The sequence below is a fragment of the Erpetoichthys calabaricus genome, chromosome 16 (genome assembly GCF_900747795.2).
Source record: "Erpetoichthys calabaricus chromosome 16, fErpCal1.3, whole genome shotgun sequence".
Taxonomy (NCBI): Eukaryota; Metazoa; Chordata; class Cladistia; order Polypteriformes; family Polypteridae; genus Erpetoichthys; species Erpetoichthys calabaricus.
This window is the reverse complement of record NC_041409.2, coordinates 65,080,688-65,108,540: the sequence shown is the minus strand read 5'-3', so window position 1 is coordinate 65,108,540 and position 27,853 is coordinate 65,080,688. Positions and strand designations below refer to the sequence as shown.

Genomic DNA, 27,853 nt, shown 5'->3' with positions numbered 1-27,853 from the left:
TTGGCACCAGAGGTATATAGGTATGCTCAAACATAAATGCCTCAAGCAAGAGTGTAGTTGCGTAATGCAGTATGTGAAGCATCTTCATTCTCTTAGGTCACTATATGTGAAAAAGAAGTTGACATTGAAATTTGTCTTTTCAGCATTCATATTAATATCTTATACTATACAAATTTAAGAGGGTCAAGAACTCTCCCCAGTCACACAATCGCTGTTTAGCCTAGTCTGTCTCTCCATTCCCAATCCCTTCTGTTGCAACCTTTTGGACTCTGGTTGTAAGAGTAGATGCCAAAAATGGCACCAGCTGTCCACAACTACTTCAAGTTCCCAAAATCATTCATACGAAGCCTATGGATGTTTTATTTATGCCATTTAGGCAAATAATGCCTGTTTTATGAAAAATTCCATCCAACATGTATGCTGAAAGCAATGTTGTTTAAGATTCCACACCTGCTGTGATACCATCTTAAAACTGAATGACAGTCTGCAGTCTAAATACAGAAAAGCAACATAACAGTTCAAGATAAGTCACAGTACAATACAGATGGTTCCGTGACTTCTCTGTACCAATGAAACACAATGTAGTGCTATGCTTTTCTGTCTCCTTATGCAAATTGAGCTATAGTCACTAAAGAATTTCTTAAAAATTTGTAACCATAATACAGTTTTAAAGCTGCTTAAATTTGGTGACCATGGATCTGAACAAATTCAGGACTCTGAAAGATCATTAAGTAGAAGATAAATGTGATTTGAGGGAATAAAGAAAGACAAAAGAAACATAGAGAAATCAGAAAGAGAGAAAGTTGAGGAAAGATTAACTGCTGTTACAACAGATCTTTGTTTATTTGCGTGTGATCAAATTTTTATTGAAATACATAACAAACACTTTAAAGGAGAGCATAAGCTATATTCGGGTAGAAGTTAGAAGTAAATAAAACCCCATGCTCAGCGACCACCTCCCCATTACAGAACCCATACCAAACCAACCCTGCTACATTAAAATTAATAGTGAGAACAAAAGAATAAAGGAGCCCATGATGATCAGCAAGTGAGGGAACAGCACAGTATCAACCCCATTGTGTAAAAGAAGAGCTGAAGATTAGGGTTGTGTCCAGGATCTGGAATCTAATCTTTGTTCCCTTAAAAATGAACCCTCTGTTGCATTTGGAATTTTGGCCTTTGTTTTCAACATTATAAATAGCTTGATTTTGATATGTGAACCAAAGCCTCCACTTACATTTGTAATTGTATTACTTTTACTGTGTTTACATATAATGCATTGTTTTCATGTGCCCAATTGTTGTTGTTTTCCATGTGATTATCTCTGCTTCTCATGTCTGTGGTCTTTCCTCCGATATTCCTACAAGTCCAAACTTGTGCCAGAAAGGTTCATTAATAACTCCTCATTGGCCCTGGGGTGAAGGTGTTTTGGTTCAGTGGGCCCTTCAAAGACGATACAACAGCTTCCGTGGCGTAACCCACCGGGAACTCTTGATTACAGATCAGCAGATGTTACCGCTACACCACAGAAGCTGTTGTATCATCCTTGAACCTTTTGTGAAAGTGTTTATTTGATCTTTGGACTTCAGGCTTCACACATTATATAGTTTATGCCAACATTTTGTCATTTACTACTAAAATATGAAAAACTTTTCTGTTTTAACAATGTGTTTACACAGATTATTGTAGAAACGGAACACACATGAAATGCATTTGTTCCAAATAATGATCTATTATTTCCACTCTAAAACTCCAGCACTTCACTCCCAGATAATCAAGGTATGAGCTGGGAGAACTTTCTGCACGTTCTGTGGCGGTGGGGGGATGGAATAGCAGGCTGCTTTCTGCTTGTCTTTATCGGCACATTTACAGGACAAAAGTCACTGACGGAGAGGTGCGATGGGATTTAAGGTGGGCCGGATTTCCGAGTTTTTTCGTAGGCTCTGGTAATTCTAGTGTTAATTGATCTTTCAGTTTTTGAATATATTGCACCTGATTTGGGTACAATTTCATAATGTTTAACTATAAATGAAGTGCATTGGGAACATTTTTCAGCTCTTTTTAGATTTTCTGTTGCGTTCTGTGTAATGCACTGCTGGAAAAATTATTTTCCCTGTAGCTATTTTAGATTAAATAGTGATCTAGTGGTGAATTAAATGAGAACTAATATCTTGATGATAGTGACTGTAGCGAGATATACAGTTTTGGCCCAGTGTCAGGATGACTCTAAATACAACATGTAAATAATAGTTTAAGTTGTGGGATGACATTTACAAAGTAATCCAATTTGGTGTTTTTGAGGCTAGCCGAGGCTTGCTGTCTAAAAAGAATAATTTTTTTGTAGATTGCTTCCATCTGGCTGATTAATGAATGGCTAAGCTTAGTTGAACTCCACCCCACCCTACACCAAAGTTTTGTGGCTTCAAATACACATCCACTAATGTGTTTGCTTTTCAGGTTCCTGTACAAGATTGCAGTTACATTTGTTGATCTAAATATAAAAACAAAAGAATCAATGGAGTTATTCTGAAAAAAACAGTAAGTGGATCAGGTGTGGCATACTGTTTGTAATAACTTCAGTAGTCAGGTCTCTGTCAAATGAATTTAATTCAAGGAAAAAGTACTGTAAAGACTTGCTCTTTGCTCCTGTACCCTAAAGTGGAAATGCAGAAAATGCTGAAACCTGAATTGATTTCTGTTTTTAATATACTTCAAAATACATGTAGCTTGAATCCCTGACTTGGCACACGTGATTTTTTGATACAGTCTGTGTGTCTGGCTGAACGCACTATTAACTGTGGACATTTCTGAACATGCTTATAATCCTTTTAAAGCAGAGGTCTCAAAGGTTCAGTGCTCCTTGAAGTACAGAAAGCGGCATCTTTATTAAGTTATATCTCAGCTGTGGGAAGATTTGGTTCTGGTGCAGTGGAGATTTTTACATTCCAGCCATTCTGACAATCGCAAGTTAAATTATTATACCTGACTGAATGGAGATCTTGCTTTAGTGCAGTTTTTGTGAGAGGTGATTTTCATTCTTCAATTATAACCAATATTAACATACACTTGTCCTCATGTTGAGAGCTCAGGATTGCTTTTAGAGTCTTCAGTTTGAGTCACACTACTTGTTTACACAATGGTTCCCATAAGAATAAGAAAATTTGTCATCAATTTCATATGACTGATGATGGTAAAAAAATATTTGATGCCTGTCATTCACATCAAAGTTCACTCAGAAGTGGTATGCAAATGTTTTCTTTTAGTTTACACGCCAGTGCTACAATAAGTAGATTTAGTATACAATCGATTGTCCAGGTTTCTTTTTTTTTGTCTGTGACACAGTACTTACATTTTTGTGTCTACAAGTCAGTTATTATTAGAAATGCAATATTCCTTTTTGGGCCCAATTTTCTTTCACTCGTCACTTAAGATTAAGGAACCTTACGTGCTCTTTCAACTCTGAAAATTCTCTGAAATTTCTTATTTCAAACGTTGGCTGTTTCTTGAAAGAGGCACAGTTTATTCACAGGTCTGTCCAGTGTGCTGGTTTTGGTCTGCACACTAACTCTTCTGACTGCACCTTTGGCATTTGGCATTGGTGCATTCTCAGTTTTTAATTGCTCCATATTTTCTTAACCAACTTTTAGCCAACAATGATCTGCAAATTAAAAGAGAACTGACAACTTACCATTGAGCTTTGTCCTATTTACATTTTTGTTGTTTTTGCCCAATAATAATAATAATAATAATAATAATAATAGTTTTTTATACTTATATAATGCTCTTCTCACTACTCAAAGCACTTTACATGGTGACTGTGGAGCCCCTTAACCCAGCACTAATGTGCACCATCCACTTGGATGATGCGACAGCAGCCATTTTTACACCAGAACGCTCACCACACATTAGCTGTTAGGTGGTGAAGTGGTGAGAGCTAGTTAGCCAATCAGAGACAGGGGATGATTAGGGGGGCAAGAATGACCAGGCCTTAGGGGACAATTAAGGCAGGACATCTGGATACATCCTACTCTTGGCTAAGGATGTCCTGGAATCTTTTATGAATACAGAGACTAAGGACCTCAATTGTACATCTCATCAGAAGGACTGTGTCATTTTTACAGCACAGTGTCCCCATTCCTTCATTGGGGCATTGGGATCCACACACAGACCACAGGGTCAGTGCCCCCCTGCTGGCCCTGCCAACACCTCTTCCAGTACCAACCCATGCTTTTCCTGTTTGGTCTCCCATCCAAGTACTGGCCAGGCCCGAACATTCTTAGCTTCAGGTGGATGACTTGTTCTGAAGTGCAAATGATTAAATAAATAATTTGAAAAAAAAATTCCAAAAACTAAATGGTAGACCGAGATATCCTCCTCCTGCTCTGCTCCACAAAACATTTGGATGATATTTTCAGAAAAGAAAAATTGATAATATTAGAAATGTTTGTCAAAGCATAAAGGACTAACAAACCATATAATTTGGTAACAAATTTTGTTAACAGAAAATGTAGAAATTTTTTGGATCAAATATGGGAGATTGAGAGACTGGAGAATATCTCCAAGTTTACAGGAAATCTTTCAAAAATTATTCTTTTGATCTTTACTAGAGAAACTTTTCTACTCTTTAAAACCAGTGAAAAAAACAATAGAATATTATTATTCTGTACCACATTTTTCAGCACAAGAGTAGTGCTTAATGGAATAAAACTGTAAAGTACTAACAGCATTTTGTAAGATTAACTATTATTTCCTTGTTTTATAATCATTGATGAATAAACTGTAATTCTGGACAAAATTGTACAGTACTGACCACAATAAACTATAAACACTGAATTTCTTGTTCTAAAAACCCAACCACTGAAGAATACATTGAAAATATATGATTTAGGGTTGGTTCGAAACTTGTCCTAAAATTGAGGTCTGTTTTAAATTTTTATATAAATGGGCTAATCTATCCCACCCCATGTAATACACTTGCAGCTTCGCCACACGTGTTTACGCCAGCCTGAAACAGCTGGTCCTCATACTGGAGCTGCTTTTAATTAGTAATAGCTGTAACTGCCCCTTAGTTCTTCACTGATCTAAAAAGCACCAATATTAGTAATGTCTTTCGAGGCATTTCAGCAATTAAACTTATCACAGATCTAAAGTTAACCCTTCCATCTAGTTTCTGGCCTATGTACAATACATCTCAGATAAACCATTTCCTGTTTTTCTTTTTGATTGAGAGCCTAAGTTAATCTAAAACATTGTTTCTTTGATGAAAATATTTTTTTTTCTTTTCCTGATCTTGCATATAGTCTAGAAGTCAAGTACATTACATAAAAATAACAATTTGAGATATTCACAACAAATAGTGTGCAAAAGTTTATTTAATAAGCAATTTGGGAGAGGTTAGTTCACTGACGTGCACTTCTTCAGTCTCATTGTTCGACATTCATACACCTGCCTCAGGAAACATGAACAATAAAAACATAATACCTTGCACACAGGTATAAGGTATTTTGTTTTGTATTCATAATTTGGAATGGCACTTTCTTTCTTTCAGATTGTAATACTGTAGCTCTGTTTAGTAATGTGTGTCTGACATGTTGTTGCAACATGCATTATTGCTTCAGGTGTCTATATCAGTTAACACAGAAGCAAAAGCTTTTCATTGTATTATAAGGTATGAATATACTGTAAATGGAATTACAATCACAGTTACTATTATGTAAATTTTGCATTACTTTTTTCCAAAAGCACCCTGATTGTGTTTAAAGTTTGTTTGGAAAGGTGCTTTTACTGTGAAATGTTCAAAAGAAAAGTTCCACATTTTGTTTTAGACATTAAAAACGATTAAGTTCGTTTATATAGTCAAAAACTTTAAAGGGCATTAGTAAACTCAGATTATTTGCTCAGGAAACTACTTCCCTTTAGGCTGTGAATTCTGAAGTCTAGGGTGGGACTCAACTACGGCTGCCATGAGACAAAGTTGTTGTTACCTTAACATAATATCACTAAGGCTTCATGCTGTCATATACTTCACAGTGGACCTGATTTTACACATTTCTGGAATTACAAAGGACCTGCAAACACCCTAGCATCTTGAAATATTCATGGGAATTAGATCTTAATCTAATTCCGTTCCATCTTTTTATCTTGTTTAAAAAGTGAAGCTGAATCATTATCTTTTAAAGTCTTTCACTTATGAAAGTGAAATGATGTAAACGAAGATTTTGTAGAGTATAAAGAGATTAACTTTAAACCGCTGTGTTGCAGCTTAGTCAGTAATCTTGCTTTACTATGCTTGTCCGAGCAAGAATACCTGCCTGTGCTTCATTTTCAAAAACATTGCTACAGATGTGGTTTATGACTTGCAACGCCATCAGTCCACCCGTGTAAAAAACAGTGATGTGCTTTCAACAATGTTCGAAACTCTGTCACAACAAAAGGAAAGACTGGATAAACTTTAGTGTTTTGAAAAGAAGACTGATTATTGTAGAGTTTACCTGGTTTTGACTTTGGGTAGGAATTTTGTTAACACTAATTTAGAATTATGGTTTGGTTTTGATGATTACGAATTCTGATCTCTTGTTAACTAACTCTGCCTAAATTTTGGCAGCTTTTTTCATCTGGTCCAAAAAAAACCTTATATTCCCCTGCTGCAGAATGATTGCAAAATAGGTTGTTTGGAAATTGCATTTTATCAAAGAATTATAATAATTAGTCTATGATTTAATAATGGAAAACTCATTATAATGGAAAAACTACTGCCACTGCAGGATTTTGTATCTGAAAGTTGGGAAAGTTGTAGCTGCAACTGTCAGATTAGTTGAAGGCTAAACAAGCAACATTTCTTGTTTCCTGCATTACTTATGCCAAACAATACTCTACTATTTCTGACACAGGCTTGTGATATTTGTTTTTCAGAGTTCATGAGCATTTTAACTGCCTAGACTTTAAATTTAGTACCTCTGATGTAATTTAGTGTCGCTAATATAATGCAGTTTTATGTGTTCTTTCCTATAGAGAATTTTACGCTGACTTGTATGTGTTGTGTATTCGCATTTACCGTATATTACGTCTATTCTTTTACTAAGTAAATGAAGTCTCAGAAGAAAAGAATCCTCCTTTTATTAATTCAGCTTTAAATGTTTAAAACTGAAGCACCTCCTGCCTCAGGGGTTCAGGTTCCTGCATCTCTCAGACATGCTATATTTGGTCACACCTTAATCAGACTTGCAATTTATTATTGTCTAAGCATTAACTATTCAATGCATGATTTAATTTGAAAACAAACAGAGATATACATTTCATTTTTTTCACATCTGCTTAAATACTCCAGCCTATTCTTCATTTTTCTAAATGTACTTTTTGTAAAAATGATCAAGCTAATTATGGGTCCTCTTATCCTTTGTACACCATTAGATCAGAGATTACATTGGTGGGTGTGCTGTTTCAGTTTTTGGAGCTGTCATAATGGCTGGAAAGTTAAAAAAAATATATAAATAAATAAATAATCTTTCATGCATGAGGTATTTCCTTCCAGTCTAAAAAAGTAATGATTTTAGCTGAAGATTTATGTTTTTTTCAAAAAACAGAAGTATCGAACATAGTGTAAAAATTGATTATTTCAAAAAGGGTATAATATGTGGTTACAAAGCTTGCACCATAATGAATACATTTTCATGGGACTTTTTAACTATGACAAACAGCACTTGCACTACATGCTTGATGTAGAAAGTTGAATGAGCAGCTTTGTATTTACCATTTAACATTTTCCTCTGTGTTTTCGGGTCTCAGAAATTCCACAAAGAATGCCAACAGATGGTAAATATTCAATTTCACATGTTTAAGTTTATCATAATGGGAAAAGTAAATTTAGAAAATGGACACATGACTGAATTGTTATTTTTTTATTTAGCAGACTTTCTTGGTCCAGTGTTATATATAAACTGTACATTAAGTTCTTTCATGTTAAGTATATGTTGTTTTTTTTTTTGAAATGCAATGTGCTATAGCACAAATCCAAATCTTCAGTACTCAAATCCATTAAATTTGATAAAGCTCCTTACAAATAGCAATATCATCCATCTTCCATCCTAAACTTAGCCAGACTCTAAGTTACCATTTTCAAAAGATTCTACAGTTCCTTCAGAGAACTTCATCCCAATCACACCCCTACCTTCGCTCTTAAAAGTAAAGGTGCCAGAGTGGTTCTTCAGAGTGATGCCAAATGGGAACCATTATTAGTTCTCAAAAGACCCATCCACATGAAGGCTAAAGAAGGAACCTTTATGTATTTAGAACCATAACAGGTTCCATACAGTAAATTACCAAGAATAGATGGTAGCAGATTTGTGAAATACCTCTAAGTTATCCTTTAAAGAGACTCTTGCTGCATATATACAGTAACACAGGCTAAGTCCAGGTTTTCTTAATCTGTTAATGTCCTGCTAGGTAGCCTACCATACATTAAAGATTTCAGGTTTCTTCTACATGTTAGGAAGTTTTTCAAAGCACAAAAAAACCAACTTGATATGTAAAAAAGCCTTCCTAGACTGAAATGGTGCTTTGCCAAGCAATGGCTCTATGAGGTGCCACACAGCCCAGTAAAGAACCATAAAGTGCCATTAAACAAACATAATTTTTAACAGTGTACCTGAAGTGCTAAGATGGAGACTTTACTGCTTGTGCTCAACAGTAATAGAAAACTATCAGTAGGACGGAAGTGTCCAAACCCAATCAGGCAGCAAGCATTTCTACCACAATACAATTTAAAGTTCAATCTGTATTTAAAATAATCTGCATATTAATGTATATATGCGCAATGAAAAGCTCTTTGTGAAATGAAACTCAGACCCTTTGTTCTTTTATTCATGCACCTAGTAATTTTGTTTTACTATAATCCCCTTGCATTATGGGTATTTTGTTGTGGTAGGGTTCTAGGATGACCTTGTTCCCCTTTATAATCTTTATTACACAGACCATAACAGAATGCCCCCAATCCCATGATTTTACCACAATGTCAGATTGATTGCTGCTGTAGTTCAATACTTCTCCTTCTTTTTACAACTGTAACCCCAGGCATTTAAATAGAGTACTAGAACAGGCTGGAGAGAAAGTTACACATTTATTTAGGCATTATAATTAGTATGTCCAAATATAAGCAGAGTATAAAAGTGAGTTTTAATAAAATAATACAGCCTGATAATAAGCAGTTCATCTTGCATTCAATAGGCTTACTACCAGGTGGCTCTCTGTCTTAGTAACATGACCCTTGATGGCCTTTCTTCAGGATAGGAATTGGAAGAAACAAACAGCGCAGCCTGTCTGCATAAGGCAGTAATGAGAGAGGGAGGCTGCATGGCTTTGCAGGCCTCATTTATCTAGATCTAATGGTCCTTGACATACCTCTTGTAGAGTGAAGGTGTCAGTGTTTCAGCTCAGACAGACTTATCCCCCTTAAATGACATGCTTTCTTTGATAGGGGGAAAGGATTCCATGCATTCTACCTTTCCCTTCAGCTCCAGCCCTTCTTCCTAGGGTCACTGTTGTCAACTCTCCCCCTACCCGCCACAGATGACTCAAAACAAAAGGTCTTATCTAATCCAATTGTGTCTAGTATCCATAATTGTGCAAGAGCAACAACTGGTTATACATCTTCCTTCCCTTTAAAATGAGATATTATTAGATGTTAGTGTTCCTACTTGTCTGATCTTTTTAAAATATGATATTGTAAGACATAAAAAATGATCAACCTATATGCTAGATGGTATTCTCCATTATAATAGGTCAATGTCATAACTACATGTTTGGAAGAAAACACAGGCAAGTGTGCTTTATCACTTATTTAAGTACATTTCTTGTTCTTAAAATAATGGACAGTACTTGAGGTCTACAAATGCAGTTAAATAAGTGCTAATACTGTAAGTCTTTTGTGAGGACTTCACTCACTTTCCTTCAGAAGGCGGTTTCCTTTGAATAGTTTCTAGATGCGTACTTGCAAAGAGTCATAGTTATTTTTTCCTCTTCATTTCAGAGTTTCTTTTTCAAAGTTTTTTAGGTGGACCTTTTGACCACTGGCACCAACTCCATCTACACCAGAAACATCTGAGGTCCCTCTTTGGTAAACTCCAGATTAGGAAAGATACCACATCTAATTAATGAGGCTTTTATCAACATAGCTTAAAGACTCCTTGTCATATGCAAGTCTTTCAACCACATCAGGAGAGGAAGTAATTACTGAAAAATTCCCTTCATTGATATTCAAATTTACCAAAAACACCTGTTTAAAAGAAAAATGTTAATAAGTTTTAATGCAGTGTCTGCAGTCACAGTTGTCCAACCTGTGGTAGTACATGATGTGATTATGTCACTGAAATATTTGTTCAATATAAGGAGGCAAGGAAAACAGTGACATTCAAATGAGGTTAGTGAGAAAACATTTGTGATAGAGCATTATTATAACCAAAGAGAATGACTTAGGTATTATTAATTTGCGTTTATGTTTGTAAATGTGGTTTGCTTTATGAATAATTCAAACAGTACTTGTACTCAGCCTGGATTCAGTGAAGAGTGCTGTATATTGTTAGAGCAAACTTAACTGAACTGAATATTACAGTCAGTCTCGTCCTTATGCAAACCAAGTCCACAACCCTCTCTACATGCCTATTGTGGTGTCATTGTCTCATCTGAAAGTTCAGTTCACAGCTGACAGCTCAGAAGTACTCCACATGAAGGTTAATTAAAAACAATGTAAAAGTCTGAATCATGCCATTTCAAATATTATTAAAGGCAATTATCCTGTGATTAAGAACTTGGTTGAGATGAACAATCAGAAGCATGGTGTTTTGCCAGGACTAGGTCTCAAAATTAGTTAGACCCAAAGAAAAAAAAAGTCAAAAACAAAGATTAATAGTCAGGGAAAGTACAAAAACAGAAATGTTCATGACTTTGTGCTATCTTAGCTGTTAAACAAAAAGAGAAGAAACAAAGCAGATCAAATGATGACTAGAAGAGCCCAGTTGTTTTCCTTTTTGATGATTTAAGGTCTACGGCATGTTGTATGACCATAAATTTACTTTTACTCATCATAAATTGAATGGCATTCTAAACAAAAACTCGAGAATAAGAGAGTTTGTCTGGGTATCCCCTTTCCTTACAATGTAAGCCTCTTAGGTTTGCTGACAATTAGGACAGGGGAAGACTCATTTTGTCAGAGCTCTTGGTGGATCAAATAACTGATGTTTTTAAATTTCCTTTTTGTCAGTTCATCTAAGCTTATAGAAGATGTGGGAATAAAGAACACTGCTGAGATTCAGAGACAGTGGTCTTCAAAGCAGTTCATTTGTAGTGCCAAAGATTTAAGTTCATTTGTAAAGTCAGTTTCTTCTCAGTGGTAACTAATGCTCCTGTCTTTTTGATTACAATATGTTTTAATAAGCTTTATTGAAAACTGAATAAAACCACCTGCAGTGTATTTTCTGGCATGTGTTTTCAGTTGTCAGTCAGTACATATTTCATCTGATGATGACTCTGTGGGGTATTTCATAAGTTTCTGGAGAAAAACAGCTCATTATTAGAAGAAGCTCAGAAGAAATACTTGCAGTATTTAAGAGTTATTTTATCTGGATCAGTAATCGGCTAAGAAGAAAATAATTTGTGAGCTTTTACTGGAGTGTATCTGACACGATTGCAGTAGATGAGCGTTGTAATAGAGGCCTGACTGAATGTCATTTATGTGTGAGCGTCTGAAGAGGCGAAATACACTGTCAGATGTTCTGAATAAAATGGCCTCACATTTTATGTTTAGGTTGCTCCTTTCTTACTGGAAAAAAAACATTTTATTTGTATCTCGAGACAGCATGTGCCATTTTGTCTTTTGTCTTACAAAATGCATAGATTGGAACATTAGTTGGAGTTGATAAAAACAAGCCATGATTGTTTTTTTTGCATAAAGATCATATTCTCTTCCTTACTCTTCCTTAGTTTCTGATGGCACATTGGTGCAGCAAAATGCCATTGCTGTCTCATAGACTGTGTACCTAGTATTATTCCAGGCTAAGATACCATCTGTGTAGAGTAAATTTTAATGTAGATTTCCTCTTACATGCTTACATGTCTAGTGTCTTAATAATGCTGTACTGTATTTGTCAACTAAACATACATGTGTCTTTTCCTTCCTTTCTTTTCTGCTGTATAACTTCAAACTCCAACCATGAGATGAATAAAGACAGTTCCTGAGATCCTGAACCTGAGATCCACTAACTCTTTCCAAATTCATCAAAGCGAGTAATCTATAAGTTCAATTAATGACATCTTATCTACTGCTAAACCTTCATTCGATTATCAACAGTCACTATAACACTGCCTTGTCTTATTGTTGCTTACATAGAACCAGTTTCTCTATATGTATGTCTATAGTTTACCCATTAACTTTGTATAAAATTCTGCTACCACTTCATGACCTTTCACAGCCACTCTCAGTCTATCTTCTTCCTTCCTTGTGTTCTTTAAGGCTCCCTTTTTATTTACAAACTGTAAAATCAAACATCCCTGATATACAGTACCTGCCTATACCGTTTATAATGTATAAACCAGTGACATAGGTGGTTTTTATTCTTAGGCTTAAGCTTATAACTTCATTGACAAGTGCTTGTTTGATTTAATAACACTTTATTACCAAGCACCTTGAATCTGTATTGGTGTGACAGCCATAAATATATCAATAATAACATGAAATACAGTGTATGCAGAAAATATTCAGACCCCTTTTCTTTCTGCTCACCATATAGTGTTGTAAATCTAATTTTAAATGGATATACAGTACAATTGACATTCTTGCCTTTCAATCTACAGTACAATCAATAACCCATAATAACAAAGGAAAAACGTTTTCAGAAAGGATTGTAAATTTCTTAAAAATTAAACACTGACCTCTCTTATTTATGTGTGTATTCAGACCCGTTATTTGTGAAAATTTGTCAAATGGCACACTATTGCCAAGCCAGAGATGCCCGTTGACCAATCCCATGTGGCTTTGGATTGTGAAAGTAAAAACTCATGCAGACCTAGGAAGAAGAGGCAGTCTCCACATTTATAATGACGGCGTCTTCATTCAAAGACAGTCTTCTGGATTGGAGACATACCAGCATTAGCCACTACACTACCTTGACCCTGAGCATGCTATGGCAGATGTATCTTTTTTACATGTTGCATAAGCACAACTGAAGAACTCAAACAGAGAAGCGAGCTATGGTTGAAAATTTTAAAAGTGGTAAAGCAATACTTTATACTGTTTGCATAGAAGTTCAGACTGCATTTTGTGCTCTGTAAAGTTAATACTCAGTCTCTGTACTGCAGAAATTAGAGTTTTTACTCTGTTATCCAGCCATAGCTGATTATAATTATAACTTAGTGATGAGAAAAAACAGAATCATCATATTGTCCCATCACTGCTCTTGTAAGATTCCGTTCCAGGGCATCCTCTACACAGACAAGGTCTACCTTCTCTTGAAAGCCAAAGTGACATGAGAAGATACTCTGCAATTGTCAGTGGGGGTTCATCTCTCTAAGATTGACCCCTAACAGGCTACACTCTTGACCAGTACTACTATATTGTTTGCATATAGGTTGCTAGAATATTAGAGTGTATCATATACAGTTTAATAGTGAGCAAAAGTAAATCTTCCCTCCAGATCTAAGATGAAGATACTCTGTTGTCTGCTGATGGGACAATGGCTCACTAGCGCCTGCACTTTCTCAGATATAAGAGGGCAACTCGCTTTTCTCTATCGCTTGATGCTAATTTCTATAGGTGTACAGTGCAGTCCATCCTCACTGGCTACATCACATCCTGGCACAACACGCGCTCAGCTCAACAACATAAAGCACAGCAAAGGGTAATGAAGGCAGCACAGAATATAACTAGCACCAAGCTGCCTTCTGTTCAGAACATATTGTATATAAAACTTAGAAAGCCATATATATATATACAGTATATATATATATATATATATATATATATATATATATATATATATCTGCGGTGGGTTGGCACCGTGCCCGGGATTGGTTCCTGCCTTGTGCCCTGTGTTGGCTGGGATTGGCTCCAGCAGACCCCCATGACCCTGTGTTCAGATTCAGCGGGTTGGAAAATGGATGGATATATATATCTATTCTATATACAGTATATAAAATCCTCAGCCTAAAAGTGCAATGATTTTATGTCACGTTTTAAATCGGGCCTATTTTAAAACCTACATATATATGTTTGGTATCATTCTTTTCAGAATTTATCAAACTTTAATGTAATGTTGTTAACCTTTCAGATTCTTATTCCATTTTTAAATTATAAACTAAAAAATATCAAGAAGTCACATCCCGTGAGACGAGACTTTGGGCCAAGAGATTTCACCATACCCGGGGCTGAAAATAAAAGACAAAGAGTAGGGCAGCTGCTGTACAGGTTTTTAAATGTTTGAAGCGCTGTGCGAGATGTAGATCACGCGGCATGGCAGCAGCAGAAGCAGCAAGCTAGCAGCTGATCAAGCAAAGAGGAGGTAAGGAAAAAATTGTATTTGTTTCCCATTGTATCAACGTTTAAGAGGGGTTTTCAGAGGAGCGACTGTGTCTCCTTGGGGTGCGTTCAGCCCCCCTTCACAATGCGAGCGGCTGAGACGCAAAGTGGCTGGTGCGTAGCGCAGGCCAGGGGAGTTGGCGAGTAAAGCAAGCAGGGGGCGAACCCCCTAGTATATATATATATATATATATATATATATATATACAGTATATATATGTATATATATATATATATATATATATATATATATATATATATATATATATATATATATATATGTATATATAAGGCTAGAGAGTGCCACTGACCCCCAAACACAACACACAAACACAGTCCCATGTTCAAATAAAGGGGTTTTATTTTAAAAATATCTTATACACAGTGATTAAACAGGGTGTTTCTTCTCTTCTCCTTCTCTTTCTCTCTCTATTTCTACCACACTGCTACTCCTCCAGTTGAGTGTTGCCTATCTCCACTTCCGGCTCAAACTCGCCTGGTCAGGGCAGTCTGGTCTCCTGTATGGAGGACCTGGGAGTAGTTCTGGTGCCAGGGCTTCACCTGTTGGAAGCATTTCCTGGTCATACAGAAGTGCAAAATAGTAGGGAATGTAACTCCCTGCACCCATGGACCCCAGCAGGGCTGCACTACCAGACTACAGTTCCTGCCATTCCCTGCTGGTGCCTGAATGGGTACTGATATCCAGAAATGGTGCCATCTAGTGTATTGTGGGAGACAATAACCTGAATATATTGCTCTCCCCATCCTTCCATATTATTGCGTCCCTGCCAGCTGATTTTCCCAAGTTAATTCTGTCTTCGAGGCCAATCCTCAGGCATTGAGGCGTGTCCCCCAACTCCGTCTCTCTCTCTCTCTCTCTTTGTATTCCCAGGAAGTACCCAGTTAAATCGACTTCCTGATGACAGCCTCTTTTATGTGGGTTGGAAAGGGGAAGTAATAGAAGAGCAGTTTTGATATTAACCATCACAAAGTTAAAATAGTCTGTGTAAAACACTTGCAAATATATATTTTCTATCTTTATATACAGTATATTTCATAATAATAATAATAATGCATTTTATTTATATAGCACCTTTCCCGTGCTATTTTCATATGCTATTTATACTTGATGCTTTGTGTAGGTGTCTGTTTTTGGTATTGTATTATTTTTAACAGTTCTGAGGAGATGTGCAGGTAAGAATTTCATTGTACTATGTACACTATGAACTATGTGCACATAACAATAAACTTGAAATTTTAGAGCTAATTTTCAGTTTATCATCACTATTGCTCATTACATGATTTTCACAGAAACAGTGGTGTTTATCTATCTCATAAAACTCTGGGCTTCTCTTTCACCTTTCATGATCTTAAATTTCATTAATAAACTTTGGCAGAGGCAGTCTGTCTTGACTAATAGGCACAGAAATACTTTAAATAATACATATTTATATGGATAAAATGTGTTGCTGGGTTGTTTTTGTTAAATTGTACCAAAGGAGATTTATTGGATTCTGTTCATGATAGATAAGCAAACTAAAGCTAAGAATCTAAAAGGCTTTTGTAAAAGGAACTAAATACAAGTGTCAAACACTTTGAGTAGCTGGAAAAGTGCTATATCAGTGCAGCAAATTATTATTATTTTTAAGTTCATCAGTCACATCATCTCTTTTTTTGTTAATTTTCTTCATTGTTTGTTTCTTTTATTTTCTTTTTTGTTTAGTATTAGTAGTGTTAGTATTGTCACAGATACAGCACTATGCCTCACACTTGCACAAGCTGGTTATTGACTGTTGACTCTGACTCTTTATCATATGCTGTATTTTTATTTTCCATTGTTTACTGGAGCTAGTTATTGTAAGAATGTACTCATGTCGGGGTCTGTGATCCTTGGCTGGGTGATACAAGCTCTTGTCAGATTCTTAGTAGTTTATGCACTAGGCTCCATTGTGTTAATGGAAGCATTTTGAACTCTGATAGGGAATATCACTATTTCCTTCACTTTTCTCCCCTTATTCACTTTTATTATAGTTCAGTCACTTTCTTATTGTGGTTGAACTGTTTTTGAGAGACTGATGCTGACAAAACAATAAATACAACAAAGAAAAACTGATAAAACCACAAAGACTCTGAAACTCACTGACGGAAAAGCAAACCCTTCAAGCGTGTTTCCTCTCAAAACATTTCTAAGGCAATTAGACATAGTTAAGTATGCCAAAAGTCTGCCTAGTTGAAGGCACAGTTTTATCATTTTGTGCAAAACAAATGACATAAAATTAAACAAAAACAAGCGCACAACAAGAGAGCGAGATGGGAAACAGCAGTCATTTTTATATAAACCTCTTGAAATACTGTATTACTGTGCAAAATCAGCATTTCTGTATCATATAAACTAGCCAGTCATTCTACTAAAGTTGTTAACATATTTACAGCTTTTTTCATCTTTGACTGAAAAGGTAGATCTTTGCTAGGAAGATTGTTTGGTCTTTAGCTACAACACTAAACTGAGTGGGAATCTTCATTTTTTTGTGGGTTCTCACATTGGGAGATTAGCTCTAGTGTGACCTTTTTGGACAGTGAGTGAATTTAAATCTGGTTACAGTGATAGACAAAGCTAAGGATGGACTAAAGGTTCTTTCATTTGTGGGCGAAAAAATTTGAGATTATTCTACTGGGGGTCTAAGCCCATTTAATTTTTTGCAGCTCTGTTATTGAATATCTTCTGGTCTAAGGGAAGGGACCAGATATAGACATATAACTCATTAATGATGTTTCAAATAAATTAAAGAAAACCTCACTTACAACAGTGATAATGGGACTCAATCCTGGAGCTACAGCAGGCCATAGAGATGAATTCACCAGAGAGTGCATGGTAGTTGACTGACCCAGATAGTCTAATTAGACCTATTTTGAAAAATCTGTGTGGAGCAACACCTCAAGACTGGAGGAGATCCAAAATGGTCAAAGTACTGGATATTGTGGAAGTGTTTTAGATAACAGTCCACTTCAGAGTTGCATGGAAGGTGGAGATAGTGCCTTGGGACTGGCAAAATGGGGTGATCATTCTCATTTGAAAAGAAAGTAGACAAAAGGGGGTATGTTACATTTGTTGGTGGATCTTATGTCTCAGCCTTTCTTGGGAAAGTCCATGCAGGGGTCCAGGAAGAGAGACTCAGATCTCAGATCCAGGTGGGAAAGTTTGGATTCTATCCTGAGTGCAAAACAGAGTACCAACTGTATGTCCTTGCATAGATGTTTAAGGGTTTATGGGAATTTGCTAATCTTCCTACATGTGCTTTGTGGATTTTGATTTACCTGACTCCATTACCATCCTCAACCAATGGTCATGGACTCTACGTAGCGGCTGAAACAATGAGATTGTGAATACAAATAAAGACAAAATAAGGTCCCTACATTGCACTGCTGAGTTGCCATGCTTAATCTCCATAACTAACAAGCTCAACAATACAAGAGGATCCCAGAGTAGAGCCATTGCTTTATTGGATGAACAGGAGCCTTCTGAGGTGGTTTGGATGTTTAGTTACGATGTTCTGTAGTTTTCTCCATGGTAGTTGTTCAAGGCATGATCCAATGAGAGAAACCTGAGGTGCAAACGCAGGACAGGCTACAGGGATTATACTGTATCTCTCAGCTGTGCTAGGATTGCATGAGAATTCCCGAAGAGGTGTTGGAAGAAGTTTATGAAGATAGGCTACGCTGGCCAGTGATTTTTTTACCCTGGCCTGTCATTAGGATAAGCAGAGTGTAAATGACTATAATGACAAAAGGTTATTATTAATACATGATAATACTAGCTGCAATACTTAAGATGTAATAATAAAGATTTCTTCCTTTTTCTTTGGATTTGGCTCTCTTGTCACTGTGTGTTTACCTAAAGTCTGCCTGCCAGACGGTGTTTTAGACACACAGCAGGGCAGTGTCATTGTTCTCATTCTTCAATCCGTCCAGATGAACATGTTTTCTTTCCTCTGTCTTGCTGTGCGCTGTCTGGGTCATGATGAAGCAAGGATAAACTTTCCCTGTTTCAGTATGCCCTGTCACAGGAAGAGGCACACTTGAAGGAATCATAGATGTTATATTATTTGGGTCAGTGGGCAGGTCCCCATAAGTGAGGAACTCTCAAGTCTGAGACAGCTTGAACTTGGATTCATTTTGCCAAGGTGTGTTTCTCAGCATGAATTGTGTATAAAAAAAATGCTTAATTAAAATTGAATGGGGCAATGATTTATTGAAGAAATGGAACTCTATTTGAGTTCGGTTTGACAGTTAAGTGTATCTTGTTGGTAAAATAACCCCTCATTAACTGGCATACCTATAACCAGCCACCTTAAAGTTTTTGAACTGAAACCTTTTTTTTAATATAGAATATTAAATGTAAAAATTTGGGATTAAACCACAACTAGGTTTTATTTTTCTAAAAGAAATGGCTTATATCCACAAAATGTTGCCTTCTTCATAAGAAGTGCAGAAAAGAAAGGAAGAAGTAATAGTTCGCTTGCGCATAGAGGTAAGCCAATGATGAGGTTCTTAGGAGGAATCTATATAGTATGAGAATTTTGAAATAATTGTGTGTAAAGCTAACTAATTGAAGAGGAAGCAACAAGAGATCATGTAATTTGCAAAAATAACAAACTTAGTCATGCTGGTCACTTCTAAGCAAGGCAATGCAATAGTACATGTCACTGTGTACAGGTCACACAATGTTGTAAATGTCAATGGCAAACAGTTTGGAAGATAGCAAAACTGTTCAGAATTTATTGGTGTAATATATTGAGGGATTTGTAAACTAATTCCTATCTATCTATCTATCTATCTATCTATCTATCTATCTATCTATCTATCTGTCTGTCTGTCTGTCTGTCTGTCTGTCTGTCTGTCTGTCTGTCTGTCTGTCTGTCTGTCTGAATTCTTTTAAATCAGTGCTAAATATTATGTTTGTCTACAATTTGTGTTTAACTGTATATGATACTAATAACCAGACATTATTTCTTAAAGAAACATGAATAGCTGGTTAGATGGAATTTTTGAATAAAAGAATGATTTGAAAATAATTCAAATATATCGCAGAAGTGGCCGGCATCATAGGCCAGTAATAAGTTCAGTTGCCTCATAGTTGTAAGGTTTATTCCCAGTCCCACTCACAGACTTAATGGAGTTTGCACATTCTTCCTCTGTTCACTAACATTTTTACAATTTTCTCCCACATCTCAAATATGTGTATGTTAGGTAAATTTGCAAATATTACTTGGCCAGTGTTAGTGACTTTGCCTTCTAATGGATAGGCATATTATCAAGATTTTGTTTCTGTGTTACATCCAAAGCTGAGAGGGTAACGTTTTGACCCTTTCAAGGACTAAGTGGATTTAAAAATGAATACGTTGATTTTCAATATTTATAACACACTTAACTAAATCTACTAATAATATGTTTCTTTACATTAAAATAAATTATATGTATATCAGAGTTCAGAGAATTATTACAGAAATTATAATTATCCCCTTTTATGCCAACTCTGCTTTTTTGAGTTGTTTTAATTGTAGCAAGATCCATCAAGGACAAATCTGTTATTAGTGGCCAAAGCCATAATTTGAAAGGTTCTCATCTTTCTGTTTTAACTCTGACAAATAACACCAAAAATACAAAGACAGGTTAATATGGATCATTCAATAAATTCTGTTAGCTGGAATGTCAAGGCTCTCAATCACGGCTTTAAGCATATGAAGAAGCCTTCACATCTTTCCTCTGGGAGGGCAGAGTGTGACAGAGTTTAGAGCTAGCTCTACTATTCAGGTGAACTATGGCAGGAAATCTGGGAGGCAGCAATTTTTAAACATCACCAACCTTTCCTTACAAAAACTCAGACACGATACAACTGTCGGATTACTATTAATAAAATTATATTGTTTTATATAATATTATTTATAACATATTTATTATAATAGATTTTTGTGTTTTAGTGATGTCTGACCATCTACATGAGTCCTTTACAGGTGGTCTTCCAAATCTCAGGTTGTACCTTACTCCACTTCACAGAGGCTCTCTTGATGCTAAAACCCCTGGTTTCTTTATGTTCGAGTTCACAGTTTTATGTTAATTTTAGTACTGCCTGCCTTTTGTTCTTTATTTTATTTTCAATCTTTATTTCAACATTTGTTTAATGCAGATTTTTCATTTTTTTTTACATGCAGATAATGTTCTCTCTGTTTCATCCTTCATTTTATAAGCAGAGTGCATTGCCATTAGCAGTTGTTTTAGAAAGATTGTTTATCCTCACAAAATTTAACCGAACCAGATGAGAACAAAAAAAGTTCCAGTGCTGGATTTCTGCCTGGTCGCTGACATAGACAACATTTCTTGAATTGCAAGTTTAATACTATGTATATTCTGCCTCTTTTATATTATTACTGTAGCAGCCAGCAGACTGAAAAACCTATCAGTCACATGGGGCCAAGTACCTGCAGTTTCCTGCAGGGGGAGCCACTTGGTTGACAGCAAATCTCTAAAACATCCTGTCGAATTCCAGGTTATTTAAGTGGGAGCACCATGAGGGTCGAGTGGGACAGGTGTTTCCAGTGGCATCGGGTGATTGTGAGAAGTAGAACTGAAATAGATGTCAGGAGTGTAATGGAGTAGCGGACAAGAAGGAAGAAGTCAGTAGCCCTGCTGACTCATATGTGGAAAAAGTGATAGTGAAGTGGGAGCACATGCAGAGATTTCTGCTTGTATCCAGAAACTTGGACAACATTGAACTGTACGATACTGACCTTTATACAGTTTCCTCAGTGACATTAACAAATTTTAACAAGTCCAAAATGTTATTCTACCTATCATCTGATTAGACAGATTCTACATGGTAAAAAAACCCAAAAGGCTAAAAACCCATGACAAAATATGTCCTAATACCACATATTCTTTTAATGAGCCCAGATCATTACAGTCAGTCATGTGTGTTTCTTATTAAAATTAAAAAGCAAAATTGATTTCATCCATAGACTTTAAATGCGTTTATATACATTTTTTTCCTAGGAAGCAAATACATATTATGCAAAGTAAATTTTAAGAGAAATAATGGAAAAATGCATCTCTGTGATGGTTTTATACAAAATGTGTTGAGTTTTAATTAAACTTTGTAATGCAAGGCTTCAAGATTCTAATATTTGAATCAACACACACAAACTTTTTTTCTTTTTTATATTCAGTATTTTGTTCTCTTGTCTTCATCATTTTCTTTCTGTTTTCCCTTGTGGTCCTCTTGATGATTTACAATACAGATTATATTTCTGAGCAGTAATCTGGTCACTGAAGGACTGATTTAAGATGGCTTATAGGAGAAAGAAAGTTGTAGAAAAACACATGTCTCATATTTCATTCACCTGACTTGAGGATTCTAAAAGGAAAAAGGCAAAACAGACAATTTCTAAATATCATACAGTATGTTGGGATGCATCCAGGATGAGTGACCTTAAATGGCTTAATTGCATTGTTCAGGAAGCACATGGGCATGATTAAACTCACAGTATACTCAAATAACCTATTCACCCTTTGTAAAGGGTTCTTGAAAAACCAAAAGTATTCAGAATCGATCCACCCCTCCGTCCATCTATTTCCTGAAATGAATAAATGTTTAAGAATATGGGAACACAGTGCCTATCTAGTGCCGTTGCTGCATGGTAGACACCATTTGTAAATGCAATGCCACTCCATCACAGGGCACAGATGAACAACCCACAAAATCAGTCTTCATTTTATACATTGTCTCCTGTAGAGGACACAGTCACAGGGCCATTACAAAAATGCTGTTTCAACCCCATGTATTCATCTTCTGAGTCTGCCTAATTTAATTCTTAAATCATGGGTGTCCAGAGTTTATCCTGGCAGAATCAGGCAAAACGCACACAGGGAGACACAGAATGTTCATTGAATAACACATTGTAGCCATAATCAGTAGAGGAGAATCCATCAAACATACATTTGATTTAAACATAATGTAGAAAACATGATTGTAGTTCATTGTTTTAAAACACTAAAACTGAACAGAATGTTGAAATATTAACTGGAGACAAAAAACAGAAAAAAGGCTAATCATATGAATGAAAAAATGGTTCTAAATAAGCCAGAACAGTTTTTAAGTGATTGCAGTGCATTCTAGTTTATTTCCAATTAACAGCCCAATATTTAGCTTCTTTTTTAGTACTACAGTATCTGTTAAAACACTCATGTGGAGAAGAGCGTTCCTGATGTTTGGAACTACAGTATTATTGGACAACAGCTTACGAGATGAGGACTGGACTTTTGACCAATGAACGAGGTAGATCTTTCACAAGTCTCTTGTGAATGGGCTGCCTGTTTATGGACTATTTTCAGCCTCTGGAGAAGTTTAATTCAGCAATATTTTAGCACAAAATAAATATGTTTTGCATATTGTGAGCATACAACTGGATGACTTGACATGTGGTTATGTGACACAAGTAATGTGAGATTTTTTCATGGACTTTTTGTTATTGTTTGCCATAGATCTCCTATACTATCAGATATATTGTTATCTCTGTTCTTTGTGAAAATGTGAGTTTATTTTTTTTGCCCATCACTATAAATTACAACAAAGTCTAAAAAATATAGTTTGTTAGTACAGTATTCCTTTAAAGTTGGCATCTGGTTTTGTTGTCCTTCTGGTTTCAGCCATTGCACACTCCTGACTACTCACTTGGTTTTGACATTTATCTTAATTTGTTAATAGTATTGCCCAGAAATTAAAGAGGGAGTGTGGCATGCTGGTACAGTGGTAGCACTGCTGCGTTGTAGTAATAAGACTTCCTTGCATGGAGTTTGTATGTTCTCACTGTGTCTGCATGGGCTTCTTTCAGGTGATTCAATTTCTTCCCAATGTCTAAAGACATGCAGGTTAGTTGAATTGGCAACGCAAACTGACTCTAGTGTGTGGTTGTGTAGGTGTGTGTGTGCATGTGTGTGTGTGTGTGCGTGCGTGTGTGTGTGTATGTATCACCTGGTGCCCTATCCAGGATTTGTTCCAGCCTTGCATTCTATGCTAGCTGAGTTAGGCTTCAGCCGCCACAACCGCAACATAATGGCTTGACATAAAGAGGGATCATGAGCAACCCTAAGATGAAGAGTTTTTTTTAATAAATTAAACACCTCCAAAAGAACAAAAAGTAAAGAAAGAACACATTACTAATCTCACAACCTCTGCACAACAATCAATTGCTGAAGTCACTACCCTCCAACAACCTTAGATAATTTAAGCAATGTCCCTGTAGGTCCACCACCTATATACAAACCTCACACACCCCAACCTGAACAATTCACAAGAGATTGTAATATATTCTGTGGATTCATAAATCAATATAAGTTAATATTCAGTCAGCAACTATACAGTTCACCTATTTAAGGTCAAGTCAAAAATACCATTTATCTTTTCACTGCCAAAGGATAAGCCACTTGAGTGAGTGGCAACACTTTTTTTGCAATTAAACATCCATGTACGTCCATGTACGTCCCAAACAGCAGACTTGCTTTTCTCTCCACAGACCTGCAACAAACGTCTCGGCATTACTACCTAGGTCAACCTGGTCCCAAGCTCAAATGACAGGCTTACAACCATGAATTCCTCATTACATATCCAACACTGCCCTTCCTGTTGTTACCTTTACTGCTCCCTTTGCCTTTATGTCTGCTTTCTTTTGTTATTCTTTTGTTAAAATTAATGCCTCGCTTGAACACCACCTTTTCTTCCCTTCCCGTCCTTTCCCTGCAGTAGACCATATCCATTTGATCACCTCACCTCTCCTGGCTTTTTCTATGGACAATGTTCTCCCCTCTCTCTCCAGACATTCTCTGCTCAGTTGACTCTGGAAATTCCTAACTGATTTGCTTTCTTTTTTGAATAGTATCTAAACTGCTCTGTTTTTTCTAACTCTATATTTCACTCCTCAAGCCTTTTCCCTTTCATCTCCAAGTCCATTACCTGTAGTGTTGCACACAGGTTGTTGTTTTGTAAGTACACTACAAACATTCTGCTGTTGAATTTTCTCACCAGAATGTAATCTGTCTGATTGCACCACTCTTAGGTTATCAGGTGCTTCCCAGCAGCAGATGTTCATGCACACCAGCTTGAAACTTATGTGCCAGTTCTAAAATGTACTGTCTGCCTTTTCATTTTCCTACCAAGTTCATATCCTCCATGTTCATTCTTGTATCCATCACTTCTCTCTCACATCTTCCATTCATATCCACCCAAGAATAATTCCCTTACCACCCTTCACCTCTGCTTCCAGCTTCCCTCTGGATCAATAACCCTTTTGAAGAGCACATGTCAATACGAACACCGTTTCACTTCCCGAAAATAATCTTATCCTCCTATTTAAAAAAGACACGTGTTTCCCCAGAGGTATCTGTCTGGATACTGGGGAAACACTTATAAAAAATTATTTGATAGAATAGATTATTGAGTATGTTTCACATTGAAATAAATTACAAACCTAGAAGGAGATCCAAACTAATTACCGTAACTTCTAAAACAAATTAAGTGTGTGCAGGGTCACCTAGTGCTGCAAATTACATAAACGTTTGTCATTACAAACAGAATTAAGTTGTTTGGCCATAAAACAAATAGAGCAATTATCTGTTAAATCCCACCATTCTCATTATAAACATGGGAAAAAGTTAATAAGACCTTAACTCAACACTTACACTACAGTACACAAGAAGAAATTTTAGAATGCAGTCATAGATATTAACAATATCAATTAGAACTGTTTTTGGTTAATTGAAAAAAAACATATTTAAGGACTGCTATAAGAATTTTTACATGTCAGAATGTAAAGAATGTGAGGCACATGGCAGTGATTTCTTCTACAAAATAGAAATGCTGCAACTGGCAATACACTGTACTCAGAAGAACTGAATCAGCCATTGATGATCTCTAAGATCCAAGGTACTTCAAAGCCCCTACAAAGGGAAAATCCAGTGATCCATATGGTTATTTAGAACAATTTTCTGAAAAGGTGTCTTTTAAATTCAATTTCTTAATACAGGTATCTATTATCAAACCTTCAATAACTGTTTAGTGTTTTGTATACTTCCAAAGAATCTGTCCTTTCATTGGCTCTGCTTGCTGTCTGGAAACCTAAAAAACTTTTGAAAGAGTTGAACGGGGGTATCTGCTCAATGTATTATGCATATTTGGTTTAGGACTCAATATTATATGCATGGATTAAATTATTATGTCCCAGCCCGAATTTCCCTGTTCATATACACACTATAAATTCAGACAGTTTTACTCCAGAACATAGAATCAGACAGGGCTGTCCATTATCAGTGCCGTTCATAATTGCTGTTGGTTATCCTTCTTCACAAACAGCTAGAATACTGAATAAAATTTTCTTTTTTCTGATAATATGGTGCTTCGTGCAATAAAATGTAAAATGTGCTATTATTATTTAATGTACATTAACATTTTAAAGCTAAGCAGTTTTTTGTACGTACAATGACAGGGCTTTGCTGCTGTAGTTGCATTAAAGGGCAATTTAAGGTGATTAATAATGTGTTCATTAAGAATAGCTTATGGGTAACATGGTTGTACTGTTAATTCTATACATTTTTAAAAACCCACAATGTATTAATGTTTTCTTAATTTTTTTTTATAAGTCTTCACTTAATGTATATATAAGATTTCATCTTTTGTAATGTACACAAGTATACAGAAAAATATAGTAAGGTGCATTACACAAAATAAGGGAGAGAAGAAAAAGTAAAGAGCCTACAGAATTATTCACTTATAGTAAAATAATTTACTTAAATGCTCTCACCTATAAGCACATTTTTTTAATATCACATTTGCTTTGAGAGTATATTTTAAGCATAAAGAATAATCTCTGCTATTTGAATGTGAATTTAGCTTGGCACAATTTCTCATGAGTCCAAGGTCTTAGTTCCAAATTCCTATTTGTGAGTCCCAGTCCAATGAGTTTTTACAGGTACTTCTGCTTCCTTCCGCATCCCAAACATAATCATTGCGCTTTTATTTGGTTTAGTGCTGTGGGCATAATTTATAACTCCCTTCAACCATTTTTGTTAGAAAATAGATAAATGAAGAATTTTAATGTGAATTCAGTACAATTATATGTAGTTGGTTTAAAAAATTTTTGTATGAAAATAAAACACATTTTCCTACTAACCAAAACATTCCCTTTCTTTTTTAGCAAATGCAGTGATTGAAAATGGTCACGTGAAGTGTCCAAAAGGTTACAAGCGGATGAACAGCACCCACTGTCAAGGTAAACACCTAGAACGTTTTTTATATTTTGTAATAGTTTTCAGGCACAGCTATGGCCTAATAACACCATGAGACTGAGTTTAAATTCTCAACACAATTACTGTTTGTGCGCAGTTTACACATTCTCATTGTATGCTTTTCCCCTCATCCCAAAGACAAATGTATTAGGCTATTTGGCAACTGCAAGTTGTCCTACATTTGATGATTGCGTGTGTGTCTGAGTGTGCCCTTCTGTGGTCCTCCTCTTGTGCGTAATGCTGTGGGCGCTAGAGCCATCCCTTTAGCCCTGAACTGGATAAGTGTGTCGGAAGATGGAGAGACGGAAAAATAATGTTTTTCATCACATAATTGACTGATGGCTCCAACTTCTGCCATGTTTCAGAGGTTCAGAAGGTATTTTGATTGAGTTTGTTTGTACCACTACAACTAATTTTCTGTTTTTTTCTGTCTTTTGCTAAAATAACACTTCCTGACAAGTTAGAAAGTGTAAATTTAAGGACATTATTAATATTTTAAAATTTATGGCTATCTATCTATCTATCTATCTATCTATCTATCTATCTATCTATCTATCTATCTATCTATCTATCTATCTATCTATCTATCTATCTATCTATCTATCTATCTTTGTCACCCGTCTGGGGAATGACAAATGAAATGTATATGTTTCTGTTATATGCCATTTGGTATGGGAATCATAAAAGTAGTGTTGATGTTTGTCATGAACCATTTGTTGGAATGACCACTGCAATGCATTTTATTACTGCAAGTGTTTGTGGTGCACCATTTTTTTGGATGCTAGGGACATAGCAACCAGACAGACACACAGATATCTATCTATCTATCTATCTATCTATCTATCTATCTATCTATCTATCTATCTATCTATCTATCTATCTATCTATCTATCTATCTATCTATCTATCCAGCACTGAGTTTGAAATGAACACAGCACATAAATAAATAGATAAACATAG

At 35.9% G+C, this 27,853-nt stretch overlaps 1 protein-coding gene across 1 annotated transcript in view; it reads left to right on the top strand.

The window, feature by feature from the left end:
- LOC114666327 (latent-transforming growth factor beta-binding protein 2-like) overlaps window positions 1-27,853 on the top strand; it is a 418,209-nt gene that overhangs the window by 261,541 nt on the left and 128,815 nt on the right. Inside the window, exon 9 of the mRNA XM_051919743.1 lies at window positions 26,803-26,877. Coding sequence (XP_051775703.1) covers window positions 26,803-26,877 — 75 coding nt within the window. The remainder of the gene's footprint in view (window positions 1-26,802; window positions 26,878-27,853) is intronic.